At 45.6% G+C, this 23,791-nt stretch overlaps 2 protein-coding genes across 5 annotated transcripts; both read right to left on the bottom strand.

Annotated features, from left to right (window-relative positions):
- Nucleotides 1-754: 754 nt before the first annotated feature.
- On the bottom strand, nucleotides 755-11,625 carry LOC6535128 (delta-1-pyrroline-5-carboxylate synthase). The gene is made up of 12 exons (XM_002095754.3): nucleotides 11,424-11,625; nucleotides 7,201-7,365; nucleotides 6,887-7,027; nucleotides 6,718-6,825; nucleotides 6,476-6,643; nucleotides 6,230-6,418; nucleotides 5,981-6,176; nucleotides 5,255-5,496; nucleotides 3,144-3,401; nucleotides 2,348-2,573; nucleotides 2,010-2,288; nucleotides 755-1,096 (listed from the first exon to the last, which is right to left on the bottom strand). Exons 1-12 carry the CDS (start codon nucleotides 11,517-11,519, stop codon nucleotides 834-836), a joined length of 2,331 nt encoding a protein of 776 aa, XP_002095790.1. The 5' UTR covers nucleotides 11,520-11,625; the 3' UTR covers nucleotides 755-833.
- A 2,079-nt stretch (nucleotides 11,626-13,704) lies between these two features.
- On the bottom strand, nucleotides 13,705-23,785 carry LOC26535990 (chitin synthase chs-2). Of its 4 annotated transcripts, none has more exons than XM_039374853.2 (10): nucleotides 23,101-23,785; nucleotides 22,797-23,038; nucleotides 22,566-22,735; nucleotides 21,971-22,097; nucleotides 21,666-21,872; nucleotides 20,188-20,363; nucleotides 18,545-19,105; nucleotides 17,491-17,740; nucleotides 15,410-16,639; nucleotides 13,705-15,118 (listed from the first exon to the last, which is right to left on the bottom strand). In XM_039374853.2, exons 1-10 carry the CDS (start codon nucleotides 23,214-23,216, stop codon nucleotides 13,953-13,955), a joined length of 4,245 nt encoding a protein of 1,414 aa, XP_039230787.1. In that variant the 5' UTR covers nucleotides 23,217-23,785; the 3' UTR covers nucleotides 13,705-13,952. The 4 variants fall into 4 exon arrangements, with proteins under 4 accessions (XP_039230787.1, XP_039230786.1, XP_039230788.1 ...); XM_039374852.2 differs by having other exon boundaries at nucleotides 18,545-19,108; nucleotides 23,101-23,784; XM_039374854.2 differs by having other exon boundaries at nucleotides 18,545-19,108; nucleotides 23,097-23,783.
- Nucleotides 23,786-23,791: the final 6 nt, after the last annotated feature.

The following is a 23,791-nucleotide window of genomic DNA, read 5'->3' as shown; positions in this document are numbered from 1 at the left end:
CTCAATCTTCCCATGCACCCTTAGTGGCTGACCCCAACATCAATTTAGCTTGAAGTTTCAAACAGAAAATTCGGCGAATAAGTTAGCGCGTTGACAGGACGAAGGAGCCACCTTAGGCGGAATCAACTGCCACGCCCTGCCCGTCCACAGCTCCACCTGCGGCTCCTTCCACGGCTCCTCCGGCCAGCACGCAATGCGAAAAGTTTTGTATAGTGAAAGTGAGCGAGGAGACCTGGCCTAAGAAACTTGCCCCAGTGCACAGGAAAATTAAAATACTTGCCGCGCGGTTGCATTCCAAGCTGAAGGAGCCTCCGAGCAGCCGGGGAGCAGAACTATGCTTAGCTGCATTTCACGTTCCAAGGCTAATTTATGATTTGTAATAGGAATTCGCGTTTATACATAATACACGCGAAAGATTGAAACTTAAAGCAAAATTCCTCCATCTTTCTTTCAGTTAATTTTATTTTCTTTTATCCTCCATCTGCGGGGCGGAACTTTCGCTAAAAACTTTGCGGGCCCAAGACAAGGGCTGACAGTTTTATAAACCTTCCCCCCCACCCCCTGTTTTCTCCTCTCACTTTATTAATTACACAAGTTGTCTCGGCAAATATTTTTCACTCAAATTAATATATCCCATGTGGCCACGACGGCAGCTGTCATCGGAGCTGCACATCGCCGTCTTCATCCACTTCCAGATCCGTATCCGTATACACCTTTCCCCAAGTAATTACCCTTCGCTCAAAATGCACTCCTCTTAAAGATGACGAAATAACAATCTACTTCGGAACGCGATTCGATATGCTACATCTAAGTACAATTCAGTTTAAGGTTATTTAATCCAGCGGCAGGGTCTCGTGCAGCCACGTGCGGCCACCTCCCTCAGCAAAGTCGGCGGCGGCGTGGTCCTGCCCCTCGAGAATCCACTTGGTGGTCAGCAGCCCCTCCACGCCCACTGGCCCGCGGGCGTGGATCCGGGCGGTGGAGATGCCCACCTCGGCGCCAAGGCCGAACCGGAAGCCGTCCGCGAACCGGGAGCTGGCGTTGTGGAACACACAGGCGCTGTCCACGCTGCCCAAAAACTGCTTGGCCGCCGCATCTGCAAATGGAAATGGAAAGTGGGGGAGAATGTGTGTGGAAATTTAGAAACTGCACAAATTGTGGCACTACTGCACTAGGAAGTGTGGCAGTGCGGCAGGGAATAAGTGTTGAATAAAATTAATTTCCCAAATGATTTAAATTTGTCGTGGTGAGCTGCGGGGAATGGGGACTTGCTGAGACTGCATACATGCAAAAGTTTGCACGTTAAACTTGCCCGACTTGTATTAGGATTTGGCTTTGGTTACGGTTTCCAGTTGGAATAGCTGACCGGCTGGAGAAGTGCATGGTTGCTTGGCATTGAGGGCTAAATTGAATTACTGGTAACGGTATGAAGTGGTCATGCCATTACCCGAACAAAAATGTACTTTTAAGTACGCACTGCCATTCAAATAAAAAAACAAAATGAAATGTTAATTTAGCACTGGCGTGCGTTACATACCTTTGGGCTATTACATTGCACATTATGATCAAAAATAATAAAAATTCAAAGGAAGTTATTAAAAGCGGGTACACTAAGAAATTTTATAAGCAGATGAATAATGTGTTATTGCATTACTTATAGGCGAAGTAATTTTTGCAGAAACCCTATGCACTCGTGTATGTCCCATAGATATAAATAGATTTCCGAATGTAATTTTAGTAGTTAAAAAGTCAACCTTTTCACATACTAAAAGTATACATTCTACCTACTACCCCGCAGTTAGCCAATTCAAGTCACATGCAGGAAAAGACATTATGATGAACAGCCCGCCAGCCGTTTGCAATTCTCATTACCCCACAAAGCGCAAATCAAATCGAAATGGATTGAGCGCAACAAGGCTAGATATGGGGACTCGCAAAGGGATAGACCATTTTTCAACTTCGATTGCCGGCAATCGAAATTAATTTTCAATTTTCCAACATTTCGTTACCATTTTCCGTAACAATGACATCCGTGTGGCTGCTGCCGTACGTATGGATATGATTAATGGCCTCGTCCAGACTGGGCACCACCTCTATGCAGCACTCGAGGGCTCCGTACTCGTGCTTCAGGCTCTTGGCCGCCGGCGGGCCAAAGGTCAGCTGCTGGTTCAGCCGGGGTCCGGCATAGATTTTGACGCCCTCACGTTTTAGCATGTTGCAGACATCGCCGAAGATTGCGCCACTCATCAGGTCCTCGTGGATCAGCAGGGTCTCCATGGCGTTGCAGGCTGAAACGAAGGACATCTAGAGCTGGCTTTATGGGTGAATTGAGTGGTTGGTTGCGTACCAGCCGGATAGTCGCACTTGGCGTCACGTGCAATGCGCAGGGCCTTTTGCAGATCCGCATCCCGATCGATATATACGTGGCAGACACCTTCGGCGTGGCCCAGAACGGGGATGTGCAGCGACTGCTGCTGTATGCTGCGCACCAAGTCGGAGGAGCCGCGCGGGATGATCAAGTCGATGTGGTTCTCCATGGACAGCAGATCGCTGATCTCCTCGCGCGTGGAAACCTTTAATGGAGAAGTAAATATAATAATCTCGTGAAAAGGTTTTGTTAATTGAAATATAAGACAAACGTGGAACATGGAGCATGGTGTGTATTGCTGTACACGCTTTTCTTCACTAATAGTTACTGTTAACCCGTTACTCGTAGAGTAGATTCGTTGAAAAGTATGTAACAGGCAGGAGGAAGCGTTTCCGACCATATGAAGTATTTATATTCTTTATAAGGATCGATCTGGTCAGTATGTCCGTCTGTCTGTCCGTCCGTATGAACGTCGAGTTCTCAGGAACTATAAATGCTAGAAAGTTAAGATTAAGCATGCAGACTCCAGAGACATAGACGCAGCGCAAGTTTGTTGACCAATGTTTTCACCTATTTGTTAGTCTTTAGTATATTTTTCCCGAACATGTTTTTGCCAAGCCCCCTCTAGAGCCCACAAACCGCCAAAAAATTTCGGTATTATAGTTTTCCCTCACTTCCACTAGATAATTAAACAAGTACCAGATAGGCGGAGAACTCAACTATAGCGTTTTCTCTTGTTTTAAACTTAAACTGTCCTAATACAAATTAAACTCACTAGTGACACGGCGTGCTCCGCTCCCACGGTGGCCAGCGCCTCCTTGACCAGTTCCATCAGAGCCTTGTTGCTGTGCGCTGCCTCCTTGCCGCCCTTCAGTAACAGTCCGTTGGCTGAGGCCATTGCCAAGGCGGCCACCTGAGGCAGCGAGTCTGGACGGGATTCAAAGATGACCAGCAGGACGCCTATGGGAACGGTAACCTGTTTGAGCTCCAGCTGATCCGCAAGGCGGGTGCGTCGCAGGACACGCCCAACATTCTGCAAAAGAAAGTCCGAATGAGATACTGAATGAGGGATATAAATTATTATTGGGGTGGAGAAAGGGGTGTGAAAGGCAATTCACAAGTCAGCATATCGCATACGCCATGTGGGAACGGGCCATAAAAATAACTCGATATTTATGCGACAGTTTCATTCGCAAGGAGAACCGGAAGGCTTCTCCTCCCACAGCATCTCGATTCCCCGGCGTCCATTTTGAGGCGTTACATAAATCAAGTCGCTCAGTGCGTCGTAATCTTTATTTATTTTTAATAGCCTGCTGTCCAACGCCCCCGCACTTTTGCTGACCCGCCCCTTGAGAGGGCCCTTCCACCTCCAGCCTGCCTGCAAAATTTTTAGAAAATTGGCTGCAGATAACATAAAAAGATTGCTGGTTGGTCTGGGCTGGACGTCTACTAACACCAGTTTGGCTGGCCCTGTTTACGTAGAATGGAGACGTCCTCCAGCGCTTGCTTAGTCGGTAAACTCGATTCGGGTGCTGGGTAAATTTGGCTGTATGGCCATTATTATTGACTCCGGCATTGCAGGACATCAAACTTTAAATAAAATTTGCAAAGGACAATTGGATAAGTCAGAGCTTATGTAGAGGGGCCAAGCTTAAGTAGAAGTATCCAAGGAAAGGTTGGACGAGGTTTTGGAGACCTGAAATATGCTGGGAATACAGCCTTATGAGAATCCTCACTGAAAATTGAAAAATGAGTATAAGGCAATTTCAGCAAGTAAATTCAGTATTTCCAAAATGTCCGGTCCTAACACTATTCAATTATTCAGTATTTATAGAGCTTTAAAACTTTTCATGCGATGCGTAAGTAGCCCGTGTAATTGAAAACTGAAGCACTGCCAGGACACTCACCTATCACCAACTTTCGAAGGCTTCTGTGGACCAGAGGCCAAACAATGTCCGTGGCATTTGTTTGTCGCAGAATAAAAAAAGGACAAAAAGGGACACAAAAAACAAACAACACTTTTCGCCATCCGAGCGACATTTATTGAGTGCGTTATGGTTTTTCAGTATTCCCAGCCCGTTGCTGTATGAGTGTGTGTGCGCTCGCCTTTTTATGATTTTTCACGCTGCCGCCATTTTGTGTCACAATTTCGCCTGCCATTTTTACAATAAACTCATGTCCCAGCTCCACGACCCACCCCTGCCCTGAACGGAAAAACTTTTTTTTCTAGAGAAAAACATGAAGGAAAACTTTCTGCGTTTCCGCACAATCACATCCAATAAAACGGTTGGCTTGGGAGGACCAAACGCAATCCCCCGGACCCCCAAGCCCCATACCTCCCAAGCGATATTCGATCAACTCAGTCTGCACTAAAAGAGAATAAGGGCAGGGTGAGGGCCAGGACCAGGATGCGGGCTAATGTCACTGGCAAGACACCAAACGAGTGCGCATACAAGAAACTGTCTTTTATCTTCCACTTACTTAGCTGCCGCCCCATCCCGAAAATTTCCGGGCATTTAAGGCTGCTCCGGTGGCTACTTCCCGGGTGGATTGGTTAGGTCACCAGCAAGTCGAGCATCGCTTTGGACTGGGGTGTCAATTTTTGTTGAAGTGTAAAATTGCTCGGAGATTTCATAATGCTGTTAAGGTTTGAAAACTGCATATGGCTCCCCAAGTCCGCCTTTGTTGCAGCTCAAGAAATGGCCATTTTACCAGTTTGCCTTTTTGCCATCTTGCAGGCAGACAAATCCCAGCCCGGGGTTAACTCAATTTGGGGCTGACTTTTCGACACTGCAACAAATGCAATTTGCTCGAACTCAGGGCCAGGTGCAGGGCAAGTTCCTTGGCCACTACTCTGGAAAGTGGCCAGTAATTAAGTTCTCCTACCTTGTGACTGTCCTCGGCGATTTGCTTCAGGCCAACGGAAAGGTTCTTCAGCTTGGCCGGGTTGAGTGAGAGGCGCGATAGCAGCGGCTTGGCCAGTCCGCTCTTCTGGGCCTCGGCCAAGTCCTTGGCGTTGGCGTCCAGGATAAACTTCTCGCGGCTCACCAGCAGGTCGGCCAAGGTGTTGACAGCACTGGCTCTCTGAGCGGGCGTGAGGGCCTGCATCTGGCGACTCCCGGTTCGCGCTAAAAAATAGAAGAATATGGGGTGTAGTCTGGGACAACAAGTTGCATCCGCCTAATTAACAGGCACTTTCGCACAGCTGCTGCAGTTAGCCTTAATAACAATTAAATTAATTTGGCCCGACTCGAAATAGCAACAGCACCACCTAGGATTCTCCAGCAAATCCAGTTCTGGCTGACCCACTTTCCTCTTTTGCCACCACTTGCTACATCCTTTCTTTTGGCCTTCTAATGACCCTCTCCCTCACTATCCTGCAACTTGGACGCCACTAATCGTTACTATCTGTATGAGTTGGACCCGGCCTCCGTTTCGGATGATTGGCCATCGATGTGGTTGGAAGCCCATTTGCAAAACCGCTAATTATGCGCTTTACTTGAGAGCAGAAAGCAGAAAGCTCTTGAAAAGAGGTTTTGTCATTGTCTGGCCACATCATTCTCCGTCATTATCCTTTCGCCCCATAAGCCATTTGTCCTGCGGTCCACTCACCGTTCTCGGCCATCACCTCGACGGGCACTGCATTGGCGCTCTCGGTGGCCTCCGTGAAGAAGGTGCCCACCTTCCGGCCGCCAATTATGGTCTTGATGGCCTTCTCCTGCATTCCGTTACAGATGACCACGCTGACACCACGGTCCAGGGCCCAGGTGGCCGCCTTCACCTTGGAGTCCATGCCGCCGGTACCCACCTGTGGGTGTTCAGATAAGTGGGTTAAGAACACAGAGGACGAGGCTGGATTACCTTTGACTTTTTTCCAAACTCGATGCTGTTGCTGTCGTCGCTGGTGTAGGTGTGCATCAGCTTGGCCCCATCCTCCCACGGCGGCTTATTGTAGATACCATCGACGTCCGACATCAGGATTAGCAGATCCGCCTGCACCTCGGCGGCTAGCATGGCAGACAAGCTGTCGTTGTCCTTAATGGGAATACCCTGAAACAAAGGACCTCGTAACACGAAGGCATCTCTGCACTCCAACATCCAACTCACCCTCCTGGCTCCGCCGGCTGGCTCGTCGTCACGTATAAACATCGGTGGGGAGACGGCGTCGTTAGTATTTATGATTGGCACAATATTAAGGCTAATTAATTCGGAGAGCGTGCAGAAGAGATTGTTGCGTGTCTCCTCGTTGTAGAAGTCCGGCTTGGTCACCAGCACCTAAACCCAAACAGCCATCATCTCGTTTAAATCTGTGTGTTCTAATTAGCTGCTAGATGTGATTCAGGGCTTACTTGGGCTATTTTGACGCCGTACTGGGCAAACATCGCATCGTATAGGGACATCAGACCTGACTGACCCACCGCAGCCGCCGCTCGCGGCTCCAGCGTGGCACCGTCGAACTAATTTGGGATAGCAAAGCATGTGAGTACACGCTCAAGCTTGGCTTATTTCAACAGATACCTCTTTGCTATCCTTTGGGTTTAGGGTCTCGCGCATGGATAGGGACATGAGCAGCTCCTGGGCGAGCTTTTGCTTTCCAAAGGCCACCGCTCCACTGGTGACCATCATCACCTCACGTCCCTCCAAATGGCACTCGGCAACCTTTTAAGTTGTTTGGTGAGAAAACATAACATGAAGAACAATTTCATTTCCGATTACCAAAAAACTTAATTAAGAACTTATTAATATATATTAATATGTGACTTGAAGCCAATGTGATAAAAATAGGTTAGTTGTTGCTTAAAGTAAAGATGAAACAGATTTCAAAACCGTACTTGCTCCACAATAGACGCCAGTCGTCCGAGGGCTAGTCCATGGTTGTCCTCTCGTGTAATAACTGCACTGCCCAACTTTACCACCAGCCTCCGGGCGTACTTCAACTGACTCCTTTCCGTGAAGGTGGGATGCGCCTTTTCCAAGCGCCGCTCCGGCGACACCAGCTGAAACATGTCGAAAACATTAGGCAACTTCTTCGGGGCCAAACAGTAGTCTTATCGCCTCAATCGAGCCGAATGAAGTCATAAATTGCGACGCAACAGAGCAATCCATAAAAACAACAAATCGAGGCATAAATGGCAATCCAATTAATTAATCAGTCCCCGTTGAATGCACCTAATCAGTTCGTAATCAACTAAACTGAAAACTGCAATACACGCGCAGGGACTTTCCCCTGTGGCTCTATTTGGTTTTCTAATAATCGTTATGTGTTAATGGGTTTTTTAGCCAGCGGCATGTGTTTCAAAAGTCAGTTTGTTCGGAATACCTGATATACCAGAAAATGTTGAAATTTCTCGTTGAGTAAATGATATCTTACAGTTGGGGAACTCGACTACAGCTCTCTTTTGTTTTAATTTAATTGCACAATTCCAAAATCCTATCATCACTACATAATCATATCTTAAGCACGAAGGTTTTTAATAGAAGGGGTTTACCCGTTTACTCAAACTTTTGAACATCATTCTGATCTGATTGATTAGTGGAAAAAAAACTAATTTCAGAAAAAATCATATTTAATAGAAAATAAATATTTTTTCGCGAGATTGTTGACAAATATTTACGACGGAAATCGGATGATAAACTCCATGACTATACATTCCATGAATATAATATTATAAAGAAAATTAGAAGAAGTCGATTTTGTAAACAATAAGAATATACCCGTTCCAAAAGAGTACAGAAAGAGGATAAGATTAGCGCGTTAAAGAGATAACTGCTCAGAAAACAAGCGAGTAAACAGCGAATTTGTTTTTCCTACCCCAACAGCTGCAGCTCATCATTCCACTTCGCTCGTCCATCAATCAAAAGTATTTTTATTAGCTATTCTTTTTTTTTCGCCCCAGCTCCATCGGTTTGTTTGGGCGGTGGCTTTGATTGCCTTTCAGGCGCAATAACATCGAATGGGGGCTTTTTGTACGTAGAACTCGTCGCGTTTGTCGTGTCAATTATTTCAGAAAAAATCAACTCAAATTGAGGCGTAAATATTTTGATTTCGTTATGTTCGTCAGAAAATTCTGATGGCAAGTGTCAAGTGCAGCTCAATAAAAGCAAACGTCGACAATCACGAATGCTCTGTTTTTAACTTCGTTTAATTGTTCGCCCATGTCTTATCAAGTAACAACCTTTTATCACTATCGCAAAGAAATCCTAAAGCAAAGCGACCAATAAATTTTACGACTGCGTCTGGCTGAAAACCAATTTTGTTTTGCCGGCTCTCATGGCGTATGCGTGATACCAAATGCAATTAGTCGAAGGTCAGAAGTCGCCTCGGCCTCAGCTCCCATTTCGATTGTTTTCTAATCGAAGTGCAGATAGTGACCGGAATCTACTGCCCCATCTTCTGCCCCCTTCTGTCCCGTGTCTGAGGCCTGTCAAATGCGATGACAGTCCGTGTAATTACTGAGCAATTACTGCTGGTTCTGCCACACACATGAGTTGTGGCTCCTCGCAGACTTTATACTTATCTACAGTCCGGCCCAACCTTGACGATCTCTCGCAGCCCTCGACAGATGTTCGGCAATGATGTTAGTGGATCCCCTGACACGGTGTCGCCCCCTTCGCAGGCTGCCATTTCTGATGGGCTTCACGCATGTTTCCCAGTGCTTCATGTTTACACGGAATTTTGTGTTTTACTTATACCTGGTTCTCGTACAGTAGAAGGGTGTATCAGAAGTGAGAGAATTTATACAACAACGGAATAGTTTAACGAGAAGTGTATGATCCAAAACAAAGTTTTATGAGTTATTTTAAAAGTTCATAAATAACGACTGCTAACCAATGACAAGTAAAATGAACTATATTTTCATACCCATTACCTAAAGAGTATGCAGATTTTGGAAGATACAATGCGGAGAGTGTTGAGGCTAGGCCTGTGGTCGTATGTCAACGTCAACGTATAACAATAATATAAACTTTGCCCCAGTGGAGGCAACCCATTATTAAGTTGAAGTAAAAGGTTAAGTCCTCTTCCTCATTTAGTTATAATATTACCATTAATTGACTGCAATGTAAATAGTAATTGTACTTTATGTGCCATCACAGTCCTGGAAGTAGAAAATACAACTTATACAGCTCACTAATGGGTAATAAAGTACAGGAGGGTGGACCCCCAACACACACTTTCATTCTTTGAAATCGCTACATTGACAAATGAATTGGGAAAATATACGCTTTCATTTAACTTAATGTGCACGTTATTCCTAACTGGATTTTGAGAAACCGCTCCTAAGCAATTCCTATACCCACTAAATATTGTGTAAATGGGTATGCCAAATGGGTGCGAATGCTAAAAGAATGGCATTGGCATACTTGAGAGCATCAGAAGTCTAGACTATAAAAACACTTATGTTTCCTGTATCACCCAGCTGCCAAAACTTTACGCGATTGGAAAACTTTTTGAAATATATGCTTTAGTGTTTGGATGAGCTAGCAGAACTGGCTAGTGGTCGCATCTGATAGTGGAGACACCGACATTGTTCACACGAATCGAGTGCAGGGTGTCTCATAGTCGGCTTTCTCAAGTAGACTTTTTATGATGTGCCTCACACACGCACAGCTTGAAAGAGAGTCGAGACCAGGACCATAGGCGCCATAACTGCCAACACGTGTCAAAATGAAGTGAGTCAACGGGGAGGTGGCGCCGCATGGGTATGGTGTCGAATGGAAGGGGTGGCTGGGTGTCTGTGTGGCTGGGCGGCTGGGTGGCTGAAAAAAGGGTGCTCTACGACCCTGACCTAGGCAAATCGTTTTGAGTGTCAAAGGCTGGGCCTGATGTCGGACATATGCATATGCGACGTGTAAGGAAGGGGTAACCCGGGGGAAGTCCTTGCTTGAGGGCAAGCCTCACTAGGGTTGTTGCTTATTTAAAGGGAATTTAGGTTTATTGTGAGGCCACCCAACTTCTCATTTCCCTTGCAAATACAATATTTACACTTTTAGAATTTATTTGAACACGTTTTTGCATTTTCGGACCCAATAGTCATGCACGGTTCAGCAGATGTCAAGCTGTGATAACATTTTATCAGCTTGTCGGGCACTTTTCTCAGTCCGCACAACACAACTTTCGCCTGGTTTTCATGTCAGTGGAAATCAAACCGAAACTGTAAATGATTTACAGCTCCGCTGAGTGGGAGGCCTTCGCCCAATGCTCATTCAATTAGCCGGACTTCCCGCTTTTGATGGCCCATTTACCCCAGTTTATGGCCTGGTTTAGGGTTACTCCGAAACCCTTTCAAGCTGTTGTCGGTCGATCATAAAGAACTAGGAGTAAAATCCCACGAAAGTTTTTTGCTGCTTCTATTTGGGCTTTGATTAGACATAAGTGTAAAGGAAAATTTCAATGAGGCATACGTATCTCTCCAATCAGCAGAAGCTGTTGAAGAGCTTATGCAATCAAAACAAAGCACTAGACTGAGAAGAGCCCCTTGTTGCTCATCAGTATAAAGCCATGGGTTCGGTGTATCTGGGGAGCCAGAAGCCCCTTGACAATGGCTTCACGTTCAGTAGTCATGACTCGGGCAGTCATAAATTTCTTCGCTGAAATGTACATTAATCGACGCTTATCGGTCAATATACTGTCAATTTTTGAATAGCTTTTAAAATATATTATACTCTGTGTATTCATGTGTATTTGTGTTTAATAGGGTGGACCTGAAAGGAAAGTTCAAATATACATATTTTGATCAGATCAGAAACTTTCTATTTTATATGCAGTCTTTGTTGTAAGCTAAGCTTAAAACAAAATAAACAGTCCTATCAATTATCCATGTCTACAATAACTCCCACTCTGAACCATTTTCTAATCAGTTTCGCCGCTGCACAAATGATTCTCCTGACCGAAACACAAAGAACTGATAAGGATTGATCATCATCCAAAGGTCCAATCACAGTAGGTCGAAACCGAGACGGACTTTGCATTTAAGAACTTTTCCATCGGCACCAGACGTAGCATTAGATCGTAAAATCACTGTCATCGCACTGCGGTTATATAAACCTCACTCACTGGCTGCCGGGGTCCGTGGGAGCTGACCGCTCGCCAGGCGATTCTGGAAAAGCCGTTTCGGAGGCTCTGGGCCAGGTAAAAACTGTTTCGCAGCATTCCGGGAATCGAGTTAGGGGAAGGTATTATTAAAGCGCTATAACAAATCACGGAACGCACAAGGTACCGCACCGTAAAGCCCGACGACTTCTACTGAGGCGAACCAACGGACTGACCGCCTTGGTCACTGGAAGAGATAATGTGGGGCAAACATGTGTAATTGTAAGTGTTCATTGCGATTGCGATTAAAAGTTTGTGTTCGGCGGACTCTCCCAAAATGTTATCAGTCAAGCAGCTATCACTCTCCGGTTGCTCGGACTGGGACAAACATTGAACAGGGGAGAGTGCTGGCCTTATCAATTGGAGCAGGCAGCGGAAAGTGGGCTTATCTGGCGAATGGGTGTTTGTCAGGTCATTAGTGCAGTGCATTGGAGTAGTGACGATGCAAGGTATCACACGAAAACCCTTGATACAGTCAATCATTGATGGGCCTCCACTTCAACGGAAATGCAACTTGGTATTTTTCACAGTGAAGCATACCATCAAGTATCTCTGCCAATCGAACAAAGCTCTAGCAGTGAAAAAATACTTATAAAAAACAGGACGTTACAAATATTAATTAACTGCTGGAATTGTCAACTTGTTTACTTCGATGGAAAGCCCCTGACCTTGGGCCCGCAAATTTACAGACACAGAATTTCAACGAGCGCATAATCAGAGCACATTGTGCAGCCTTTATTAAATTATTTTCAAAAGGCATTTATTTTCCAACACCAATAATAAGTGAATCGACGGTCAGATGACCAGGGAAATGAGGGCTCTTCTAACTCAGAATGTCCGGAATGGATCCGGTAAACAGCAGAAACAAGTCTGAACTAAAACCCCGACTGACACCCGGACGCAGAATTATTTTCATAATTAAGTGACATTAAAAAGTTTTGTTGCAGCTGTTTGCGGACCCTGCATAGTTGTGTCCCGTCGGTTCCTGAGTCCCGTGTCCTGTGCATTGTCCTCGATTGCCATTGCAATGCATAGAAAAGCCATAAAGTACAATGCCAAATGCAACAGGCTTCTGGAGCGGCGGGGTTAGTGCTCTGGATTGTTTTGGGTAGGGCTGCCTGGGGTCAGATAAGTTCAAAATTATTTCCCCCCTTTCTTCAACTCCACAAAAACTGGCACAAGTTTTTAAATTGAATTGTGATATTGTTTATTACTGGATCTGGGATATGTTTGTTGCACCAACGACCCCAGGTCGACAGAACAGTCTCAATTTATATGCGGGTAAAAAGGTGAGAACATCACGCATACGCCAAGCTGGTCACAGGAATGCTTAAAATAGCTGTAGCGCCAAGCGAAATGATGTAGTTCAGTTCAGGTAATTTGAAACTATTCAACTCGGAATTGTTTCAAATGAAAATATCTGGTTGTTGTAACTCTTTTATCTGTCTGAATGCATTTCAGCGCGCATTTAAAGAGTTTTCCAATTCAATAATACCCGAAATCCGTTTCTGAAACACCTTATTCCGCAACTGCTAAAAAACCAACAAAGTTGTGCACAACTTCATGAACATCGGTACGCCATCGAATCGATGTATACCTTCCGTTTGACCAACCGAATTCATTACTTAGCCGCTTCCTTCGCCGTGCATTCGAACCCTGCAATCTTGGGTTTCTTCACTTAGTAAGCCAAAGTTAGTCCCGTCTTCTGGTACAGCTCCTGGTTCCGTCCGTCTTACTTTCAATCCCTAATGTATGCGCATTGCTAAAGTAAGTCCTGCCAGTCCTTGGTGAAAGGACTCTTCTTCCGCACTTGCTCGTCTGCCCCTTTGCGCCTTTTTTGCGCAGGCAGTGAAAAAATTCACTTACAAAACACTTACGCTGACACCTTGCCACGCCCCCGCGCACACACACCAGCATCAAATGGGCGCGGCTGAGGGAACTTGCTGCAGAAACTTCACCAAATCCAAGCTAATCACACTTTGATTTGCATTTTGTAACGAAGAGGAGCAAGAACTTTCCAAGCAAAAAGCGCATCGCCACCACGAGCACTTAACTCTAAGCGTTGCCCCGACATTGATGAATGAAGTAGCCCCTCCTCTGCCCTCCTCTGCCCTCCTCTGCCCTGCTCCTCGCCCACCTCCCTGCATTGCCGTCGACTGCAACTGGTAATTATGCTAATGAGATGTCTTCAGTTAGATGGGAAGTAGACTTGGGTGCCTCTGCCACTACAGTTAAATGCAATTAATTATATTTTTTATGCCACCAAGAAACTTGGGGATTCGATTATATAATCGCATAAGGATATACAAATATAAAGGGTGTTTTGATGGCTTTCAACCGTATACATATTAATTAGGATATCGATTAATGTGGGTATGTACGGATAATAAATGTAAGATGTTTAAAGAGTCCAGAATGGAAAACACCTAGATATGTACATTAGTACTTTACAAGATTCTCTGACTAATACTTGGGTCATCTGCTCGATCCTTTCTAGAACTCGGTCTGCTCGTATCCGCCGTTGTCGTAAAAGGCCATGCTGTTCTGGTTTGGGGTCGTAAAGCTCACCTTCTTGGCCATCGGCACCAGAGGCGGACGCTTTCCAGCCTTCGGAGTCGGCGTGCCCTCGGGCGTGGCCGCTGCATTGACCTTGGCCGCCGAGCGACGTGCCTGCAGGAGCTTTACTGACTTTCGGTTGAGTGCCAGATTCTTGAGGTTCAGCTCGTCGTCTCCGAAGAAACGGCGTTCAAAGTTGAGCACCAGATTGCTGTAGTCGCTGTGCTGCTTGTCCCGGGTCTCGTGAAGCCGAAAGATCGTCTGCCGGCGCACCACGCTCTCCCTGTGCTCTCCTTCCAAGGAATCCATCATCACCTCGTCGTAGTGAGGGTCCCCGACCTCGTCGTCGTCGAAGAGCCTCTTGGGTCGCTGCAAATTCCGTGCTATACTGACAGCACTGCCCTTCAGCTCGGTGGCGGCATCCTCATCAGTAAACTGACCTCCGGTTCGAAACCAATCCACCTGGGTGGTGGCCAGCAGCTGGCACAGGGTAGCAAAGCGGTGGAAGAACATCGCCAGGAACTGGATAATAAGGATCAGTCCAAAGAAAATCACAAAGCACAGACCAATTGGATCCAGTTCTTTGTACTGTCTGTAGATGCCAACCATCAGGTTGTCCCTGTCGAAGGACACAAAGTCTGTGGGATCAATGGGCCAATTGAGGTGCAGGAACTCCTTCTTCAGCTGCAGCAGGAACACAATGAGCACAAAGATCGCATTCACCATCACAAAGGCAAAGGCAATCATGTTTCTCAGCTCCTTAAGTCCGTCGGCCATCGCCTGCTTCTGCTCCCTACTCAGTTCCAGCGGCTTCAGATACTGCTTGATCAAATCCTTCCAGAATCTCTGCTCCATTAACGATACTTCGCCCAGCTCCGAGTCGATCAATAGCGGATCATTTAGCCAGCCTGGAAGGTAAGTATCCGCATCATCGGTTGCGTCCTTTCCGTCGTCCTTGAGCACTGGCGCCTCCCGAGTGCCCCAAGAAACATCGTTCATATTGAACACAGAAAAGATCATGAGCAGCATGTACATCGAAGGGATGGTGATGTAGTAGATGACCCCGCAAAGCAACGCCCAGAACTCCTGCGGATGCATAAAGCCTGGAAAACCGGGAAACGACAGTCAGATTTAAGAACTTTGAATTTACCAGACCAGTTTTTGGGCGGTTTGTGGGCGTTAAACGAAACGATCGAAACCAAAATTTCTAATTCGAATTTCTAAAAAATACTAATAGAAAAATAATAAACTATCAAAACAGTAAACGAGTAACGGGTATAACAATGAATATTAGTCAGCTCTGGGCGTAGTACTTTACTTTTGTGTCTATTGATCTATTAATCTAAGAAAATAAAAGCTTTATCTTCCAAGTTCTACATATGTTTATGCCTTACCTGCAATTGTAATCTGGACAGCTACGAGCAGGAAGAACAGCGATGCAGGAGCCAATGGTCCGTCCTCCAGCATCTGGACAATGATGCCGATTAGGACTGCCATCATGACCAGGCAGTAAATAGAGCTAATGACGAATGCTATCAGCAGTTGAAATTTCTGTTTAAGGTAGACACAGGCCAGAATGAAAAGGAGGATGGGAAAGAAGTTCCAGAGGAAAGCGGTCCAGATGTCAATGGAAAACACGGCCACCAAGGCTCCCACCATCATGAGGAATATGGTGCCCGGTCCCAGCACGGTTCCAACCATCAGCATTCCCTGGTACCACACGTACATCGTTGAAATGGAGTTGTTCTTCCTCACCATAGTGTCTGCATCCGCCAGAATATCGAAGATGTTGGCTATTGTGGAGGGCACCCAACGACGTCGTTGGTTGTAAAACTCGTTAAAGCTCTCTGGCGCGTGAGTGTACGCATCCGAAGCGGCGCAGTACTCCACCCGGGACCCGGCCTTCAAGAGCAGCGTGCACAGCCAGCGGTCCTCGCCCTGGTCGTACTGCACCATCTTCATCGCTTCCGAGCTGATCATCGTGTACCGCTTCATCACGCTGTTCTCCATCAGGGCGCTGGCTCGGAACAGACTGAAGCATCCTGGACTGCAGAGCACGCAACCAATGACATGCTCCGTCGCCTTTTGCAGCCAGTGTCCAATGGCGTACTCAAATCTCTGGTACCACACCATCGGACCCCTTCCCACTGGGTGAATCCGACCGCAGGCCGCTCCTAGCTCGTCTACGGCCTTCATCCGGTCGATCAGCAGCTGCACAGCCCGTGGCTGGAAGTCTATATCTCCGTCCAGGGCCAAGATAAATGTGTTCTCTGCAATAACCGCCTTGCGGCGGGGCGACAGCTCCATCGTCTCCATGATCCGATATCCCAGAAGATAGTACATGTACATGACCTGCGACCAGCGCTTCTTGTGCCGGATCTTGTCTTTGTTCTTTAAGTGGGCCACCATTTTAGTGCGTCCTGGCAGGGTCCACACCAAGCGGCCTCCGTAGGGAGTTTCGATCTTCAGAGGGGGCTTTATGCGGATGTTCACTCCATAGACCTCAAAGGCGGCCTTGTCGATGGTTCGGATTAGGGTCTTCACATACTCGTTGATGGGTGGGTTACGCTTGTTCTGGCACTGACGCGGATCCGAAACGAATGCATCGTCGAAGAAGATGTTGGCTATGAAAATATAGGCAAAATAAAAAAGTTGAAACATCGAATCTTTACTGTAAATTTAACAACAATGTTATACCCGTTACTCGTAGACTAAAAGTTCATTGCTAGAAAGTTAAGATTAAGCATGCAGACTCCAGAGACATAGACGCAGCGCAAGTTTGTTGACCCATGTTGCCACGCCCACAAATCGCCCAACGCCGCCACGCCCACACTTTTAAAAAATGGTTTTGATACTTTTTTACATTTCCGTTGGTCTTGTAAATTTCTTTCGATTTACATTTCCTTCGCACTTCCACTAGCTGAGTAACGGGTATCAGATAGTCGGGGAACTCGACTATAGCGTTCTCCCTTGTTTTTGATTAATTATCCGAATGTTTCTAGGGCCTATACCTAACTAGGAGACTTTACGACCAAAAGTAACAATGAAAGCTATAGCAATCTATATGATATGCCTACCTGCTGCATAACGAAGACTTCTGTGGAAAGTTAAATACGGATAGCATAAAAGACTATATTGCGCAAGACATACAGACGGACGTGAAATGAATAGTTGCATTTAAGCCTTTTTTTTATTCTCCATGTAGGGGCGGTATTGCGCAGATCATAAAGTTGTCGCAGACAGTTGCCGATGCTTGGCTTAAAGCCATTTTGGCAAAGGCGCAAATGAAGTCGCCAAGCGCTATAAATAGAGCTGCAAACAGCGTGCCGAGCTGCATAAATTTCTCATTTGACACATTTTAAATGTGCAATGCAAATGTTGCTGGTGAGGACTGGAGAAGACACCAGTGGCTTCTGCATTGGCAACGGCAGCAGCATCAGCATCCTTACCCGCAAAGTTTGGCCCATTTACATACTTTCCAATTCATAGTACTCGTCGTCCGCCTTGCCGCCATTGAGGTGCGTCCTGGCCATGCGGCGGGCGCATTGATCCTCATCCAAGCGGACAATTGACTTGAGAAACTCCATCATCTCGTCCTCGGTCTCGTGCCACATGGTGGCGCACACTATCAGCTGCGGTACCTTGTCCTCCTCTAGGATATCCCGGCTGGCATTGATGTCGGCTGCCAGAGCCACCACAGGATCCCTCGGCGCGGTTAGGTCGCTCTGCCAAGAGAAAACAGATGCAGGTGGGTTTAGTTTAAGCTCCGTATGATTGCAGTGCATACCAAGTGGGTTATTGAGATATCCAATGCGGTATTTGCGGAGCCTCAAGAGCACGAAAATTCTTGGCAAGGACTCCAGCATTAATTTGGCAACCGAACACAACTGCACAAAAGATAAACCTCAAACTTCATTTCAAGTTAAACAACGTATTTGGAATTTGGCAATACAGCAGATTAATCTTAACTAGAATGAAAATTTGTATTAACTTCGAAGGACTTAAAGGTCGGTTCAGCCTGCCTATTTTAGCAAGGCTATTACGAATGCACATAATTCCCTTTGCCCCTAAATTATGCCCTTAAAATCAACTCGTATGCCCTGATTTTAATTACTTTAATGTCTTTATGCTGGGTAGGCCCCGAAAACATGCGAGTGGAGCTGAAGCACTTTTAATTAAGTTTACACCCACCGAAAACCCATCCCAGCACTGGCATCCCAGCCGTGCCCCTTTCCTAAAAGGGCGAAACGCAAACATTTCCTGAACTTTGCAGTTTCCCCGTCATTTAACTTAATTACATTGCCTGACATTTGAAGCGCACATCAGTAGTGCCGGCAGCCCCCTCCGCCGGAATAGTCAAAAATGGATGTGGGTGCGCGGATTGGAACAAGAGCTGCAGGAAGCTGCGAGCTTGGCGAGATGATTGATGCCAGGCAGGCGCCTGATTACAATAATTCATTAACATTAACTCAACTTGACTCGCATCTGATTTGGCGCACTTATTTCAGCAGGCAACGACCCCCGCTTACCTTGATTGCCAAGTACTCCTCGCTCCAATCCACAATCCGCCGGTTCATCATCGAGCACTGGTCCACCAGCAGTCCGCAATACCAGGGACACACGAATAGCTTCTCGGTGGGCGCGTTCCTGTCATTGTGAGGCTGCCAGATGTGCAGGCAGGTCCACACCTGGGCCAACCACCACAGCGGCCACAGCCAGAGAGCGTAGTCGAGGCATTTCTGGCCCATCTCCTCCACACTCTGGCCCAGTGCCTGAAGCGAGAGGTAGTCCGGCAATAGGCCGTGCAGGGAGCACGGATCCGAGGCCCGCAGCTGGGCCAGAAAGGTGGCCAGGCAGATGGAGGCTGGTCCTGCCAGGCTGAGGGGCAGCGCGTAGCTGAACTTCTGGATCTTGATTTTGCAGGCGAACTTACCGAAAATGTGGCACAGGTATGCTGCGCCCACCTGGGCCGCCAATGCGTAGAAAACCGCATTAGAACTGGACTGGACAGTGAACAGCGTCCTGAGAGGAGGGGCTGCGATTGATAAGTTCGCCTGTGCTGAAATAAGCGCATCGAGGTCACCACCGGACTGCTGAAAGTTCACAAATAGTGGGAAATTTAAAATACGGAAAGCAATGCAAATGTATATCTCCGCTCTTTTATTTCCCTTACAACCGACTTTACAATTATGTATACCATAAATAATCTTTAAGGAAGTGGACGCTAGGGAAAACAGTGCAAGAATGCCGCATTAAAGGGAAAGCAACGTTTCTATCAAAATCGTATGCATGAGAACAATAAATCATTTGGAATTTAAAACAAGAGAGATCGCTATAGTCGAGTTCCCCGACTATCTGATACCCGTTACTCAGCTAGTGGAAGGGAGAAGGAGAGTCTTAAACACAGTTTTTGGCGGTTTGTAGGCGTTATAGTGGGCGTGGCAGAAAGTTTTTTGGCAAATCGATAGAAATTTACAAGACTAATACAAAAATGAAAAAATATCAAAACATTTTTCAAAAGTGTGGGCGTAGCAGCTTTGGGCGGTTTGTGGGCGTTAGAGTGGGCGTGGCAAAAAGTTTTTTGGCAAATCGATAAAAATTTACAAGACCAATACAAAAATGAAAAAATATTAAAACATTTTTCAAAAGTGTGGGCGTAGCAGCTTTGGGCGGTTTGTGGGAGTTAGAGTGGGCGTGGCAACATGAATCGGCAAACTTGCGCTGCGACTATGTCTCTGGAGTCTGTATGCTTAATCTCAACTGTCTAGCTTTTGTAGTTCCTGAGATCACAGCGTTCATACGGACGGACAGACGGACATGGCCAGATCGACTCGGCTATTGATCCTGATCAAGAATATATATACTTTATATGGTCGGAAACGCTTCCTTCTGCCTGTTACATACTTTTCAACGAATCTAGTATACCCTTTTACTCTACGAGTAACGGGTATAAACATTGATATTAGATTTTATAGTGTTTAAAAAAATCTATTTTCGAATTTACCCTTATTTTTTTAACAAATAATTGAACAAATAAATAATAAAAACTAAATATTTAGGATTACTTATAAAATAAATTTTTAACTTTTAGACGTGTGTATATGTATATGTATATGTTCTACTTATCTTTATGAGTGGTAACCTCGAGCATTAATGACTGGACTGCACTTACCACCAGCGTGATGAGATGCGGCCGAAAGGCATCACGGAACCGACTGAAGTACGCCACGAATTCCTGGCCATGTAGGATAAAGCCCATCCCCGCGAAAACCAGCACCTTCAGAGGGGCCAGGTAGAGGTACGTGTGGTATCGGGATCGGGTACAGCGGATGGTGCGAATGATATAGGCTGCCGAAGGAGGGAAGGATGAGGAATCAGTCTACATTCACACTTAGAAATCTCTGAAGAAGAAAATATGCTAGTATGCAAAAAAACAAGAGAGAACGCTATAGTCGAGTTCCCCGACTAATAAACCATTAAAAAATGTTTTAAAAAATACATCAAGAAGTGTGAACGTGGCAGCTTTGCGTGGTTTATGGGCGTTAGAGTGGGCGTGGCAACATGGGTCAACAAACTTGCGCTGCGTCTATGTCTCTGGAGTCTGCATGCTCAATCTCAACTTCCTTGCTCTCGACCCTCATACGGACGGACAGACGGACATGGCCACATCGACTCGGCTATGACTCGACTCCTGATCAAGAATATATAAACTTCATATGGCCAAAAATGCATCCTTATGCTTGTTACAACTTTTCAACGAGCTAGTATACCCTTTTGTATTATAACATATATGTAATTGTATATTCAACGAATTATATACTTTATACTTATATAATACATTTTTAAACATTTCCAATTAACTTTAATTAAATTGAATTAAATCTTAAAGGTTTAAGGTTTTAATATAAGCCATTTTAAAGGAATACGATAACAAAATACTAAAATCACAAGCATTAAAGATACTATAAATATTAAGGAATGTTAATGTACAATTTCTCGGCTCTCAATTACCTGTTACTCGTCCAACTAATTTACAAAAATGTCTTCTTATATCTCTACTTTGTTTAATATGGATGTTTATATAAATGTTTAAATTATATAGAGGCAACAAATTTCCCTTCAATAATGGAATTTAAATCTTGGTCGTAAAAAGATATTGCTGGACATCGAATCGAATGACTGGTTATCCTTTAACCACTGGTATAAACACTTCAACCGCGACAAAAAAGATATAAATCTCCCTCGTGCCACCCGCCCTCAAATATATTAGTTAACCTAACACCAAATAATTCAAACCTATTATTATCTTTCTTAAACAAATTTTTAGTTATACACCAAATTTAACATAACTACCGATCTTATAATAAGTCGAGTCGATGGCCACAGTTGCTAGTTAATCGTCTCTTTAAATTAGTTATTATATAACTATAAAAAAAAGTATAAAAAATAAATCTCGGACGTAATGGATTTGCAAATATTTCTTCTAACTTTGAATTATTAACTAGCCATTATAATTGTTATTACTAAACCTATGTGTTTAAAAGACGTTGAGTGATATCTTATAAAGCGACTTTGAATACCACGAGGACCTAGCACGAGTAGATAACTATAAACGTATTTTCGGGAAATAGTCATTGAGCAAGCACATACCGATGGCCTCGTGAGTGTTGGCGAAGTTCTCCCACCAGCGAAACGAGATGAGGAGCAGCGGAATGGCCAGCAGCTGAACTTCCAGACTGTTGCTCAACGAAGGCCAGAGCAGGAAGACGCTGCCCTGCGCCACCAGGGCCAGGATGGAGATCCCGAGGACCAGGCTGTCTGCCGACCTCCAGTGCACCCGCGTTCCCGTCAGCAAGTCTGAAACGTATAGCAGCCGAGGCAATCAATTTAATTGTTGTCAGTCGGTGCCTAGGCACCGATAACATCTGGGGGCTCTAGTCGGAAGGGGAACTTACTAAGCAGGGCAGGCACAAAGCAGACGCAGCCGCCCAGAATCGCCCCACGCGTCACATCCAGGGCCGGCAGCACGGTGAAGGTGAGCAGGGCCAGACCAACGACGTGCAGGAGTTCAAAGAGCGTGACCTGATTGGCGGGGGCTTATCAATCAATCTCCGTCCGGGTTAGGGTGGCTAGAAAGCTCGAGCGGGTGGTGCCATTTGAGGGGCTACCGTCACTTGTGGTTTTTAAATCTAGTGACATTTTCAGCTTAATTGTTAAGCGCTGATATACTGAACTTGTATGTGCGTAACAATTTAAGACTGCTAAGCTATTTCTTTTATCAAACGAATGATTGTCCGTGTCGGGCTAATTTAAATTGCTTCAAAAAAATTATATTCTTCAGCTAAATACTATAGTTTGACTTTAACTATTTCACATTAAAATTTTATTCGAGGTTTGTAACCCATAAGAAGACAAATATTTAATTGAAAAATGTTTTCATCCAGCAAAATAGATAAGTCATTTTCTCGGCCCAAAGAGCTTCAAACATGTCAGTAAACATATTTCCCTCAAATCGTGCCACCCTATCTGTACCACATGGAAAATACTCACCAGTCCCACTTCCAGTCCGCTGGGTCGCAGCTCGCGCTTGAACATGCAAATGCGCAGGGCGCGCAGGAAGGTGAACAGCTCAGGGGCGGCAAAGGCGAAGATCAGGGCCCAGACCCAGGCGATTTGGTCCAGCTCGCTGGGCACCGCCTCCACTTGGCCGTGGCGGAGAACTAGGAAGGAAAAGAACCACAATAGAAATGCTAATCAAACAAATAACTGAACTCTACTCACGATACTTGCTGCACACTTGCACGCGTGGCCCGGTGCCACCTGTGTTTCCGGCCATGTAGAGATAAGCAACCTTGGCGAACACGCTAGTGGCAAGAACAACCGCGAAGACAAGGAGGTAGATGCAGAGCTTGAACAGTTTAAGGCAAAACTGGAGCTTCTTCCAGTCGGCATCGGATCCGCTAGTCTTCTTGGACGGCGGGTCCTGGAAGGAATCCCATAGCGACGGCTTGTCCCGATGCTTCCTGGAAGCAGTCGGAAGCATTGGTTATCGGTGACATCATATCCCGATTGGGGACGGACCCACCGACTGCGCATGAAGTAGTCACCGCTCTCGTAGTCTCCTGCGCTCATGTCTGTCTTGTCCCATGGGCAATTCAAAACTGATTGGCACTCGGCATTTGGTTCTCCGGACCTGGCCATCCGATCGGGCGATCGTCAGATCGGAGATAAGGTTGCGATATCATCGCTGCAAGGCGCAGAAGTTGTCATCAAGTCCCGATAAGACACCTTTCGAAGCCACAGACCCAAAGACTATAATTGCAATTACAAATGCCATCAAATCAAATCACACCAGCGTTAACCATTCATAAAATGACACACGAGGCGTGTCTTAGGGTCACTATTGTTCCCCTTTATTATACCTCACTGCGGGTTTGGCTTTGTTTGTGTTTATTATTCCGGCAATGAACTCAGTTCTTCACTCCTACTATTGTTTACACATAGTTGTTTAGGTTGTTGTCCGACATGGCACTTCAAAGTCTCAACTCGCCTTCTCTAGTATCGACGATATCAGTCAACTACCTAAGAGACACAGGTGGGCTACTCGAGTTTACTACAACATTGAATTGTTTGTGAAGTATGTTTGATCAGTTCAATGATCATTACATGCACGACCTTTTAAATGTTTTTCGCCATGAACAGAAATAATATGAAGTTTCTTAAAGGCTGATTTTTTGTATTTTTTTATTGCCATAATATATTATATATTAAACAAA

Source organism: Drosophila yakuba, chromosome 3L, assembly GCF_016746365.2.
Source record: "Drosophila yakuba strain Tai18E2 chromosome 3L, Prin_Dyak_Tai18E2_2.1, whole genome shotgun sequence".
NCBI lineage: Eukaryota > Metazoa > Arthropoda > Insecta > Diptera > Drosophilidae > Drosophila > Drosophila yakuba.
Note: the sequence above shows the minus strand (reverse complement) of the source record. Positions and strands in the feature narration are given on the sequence as shown.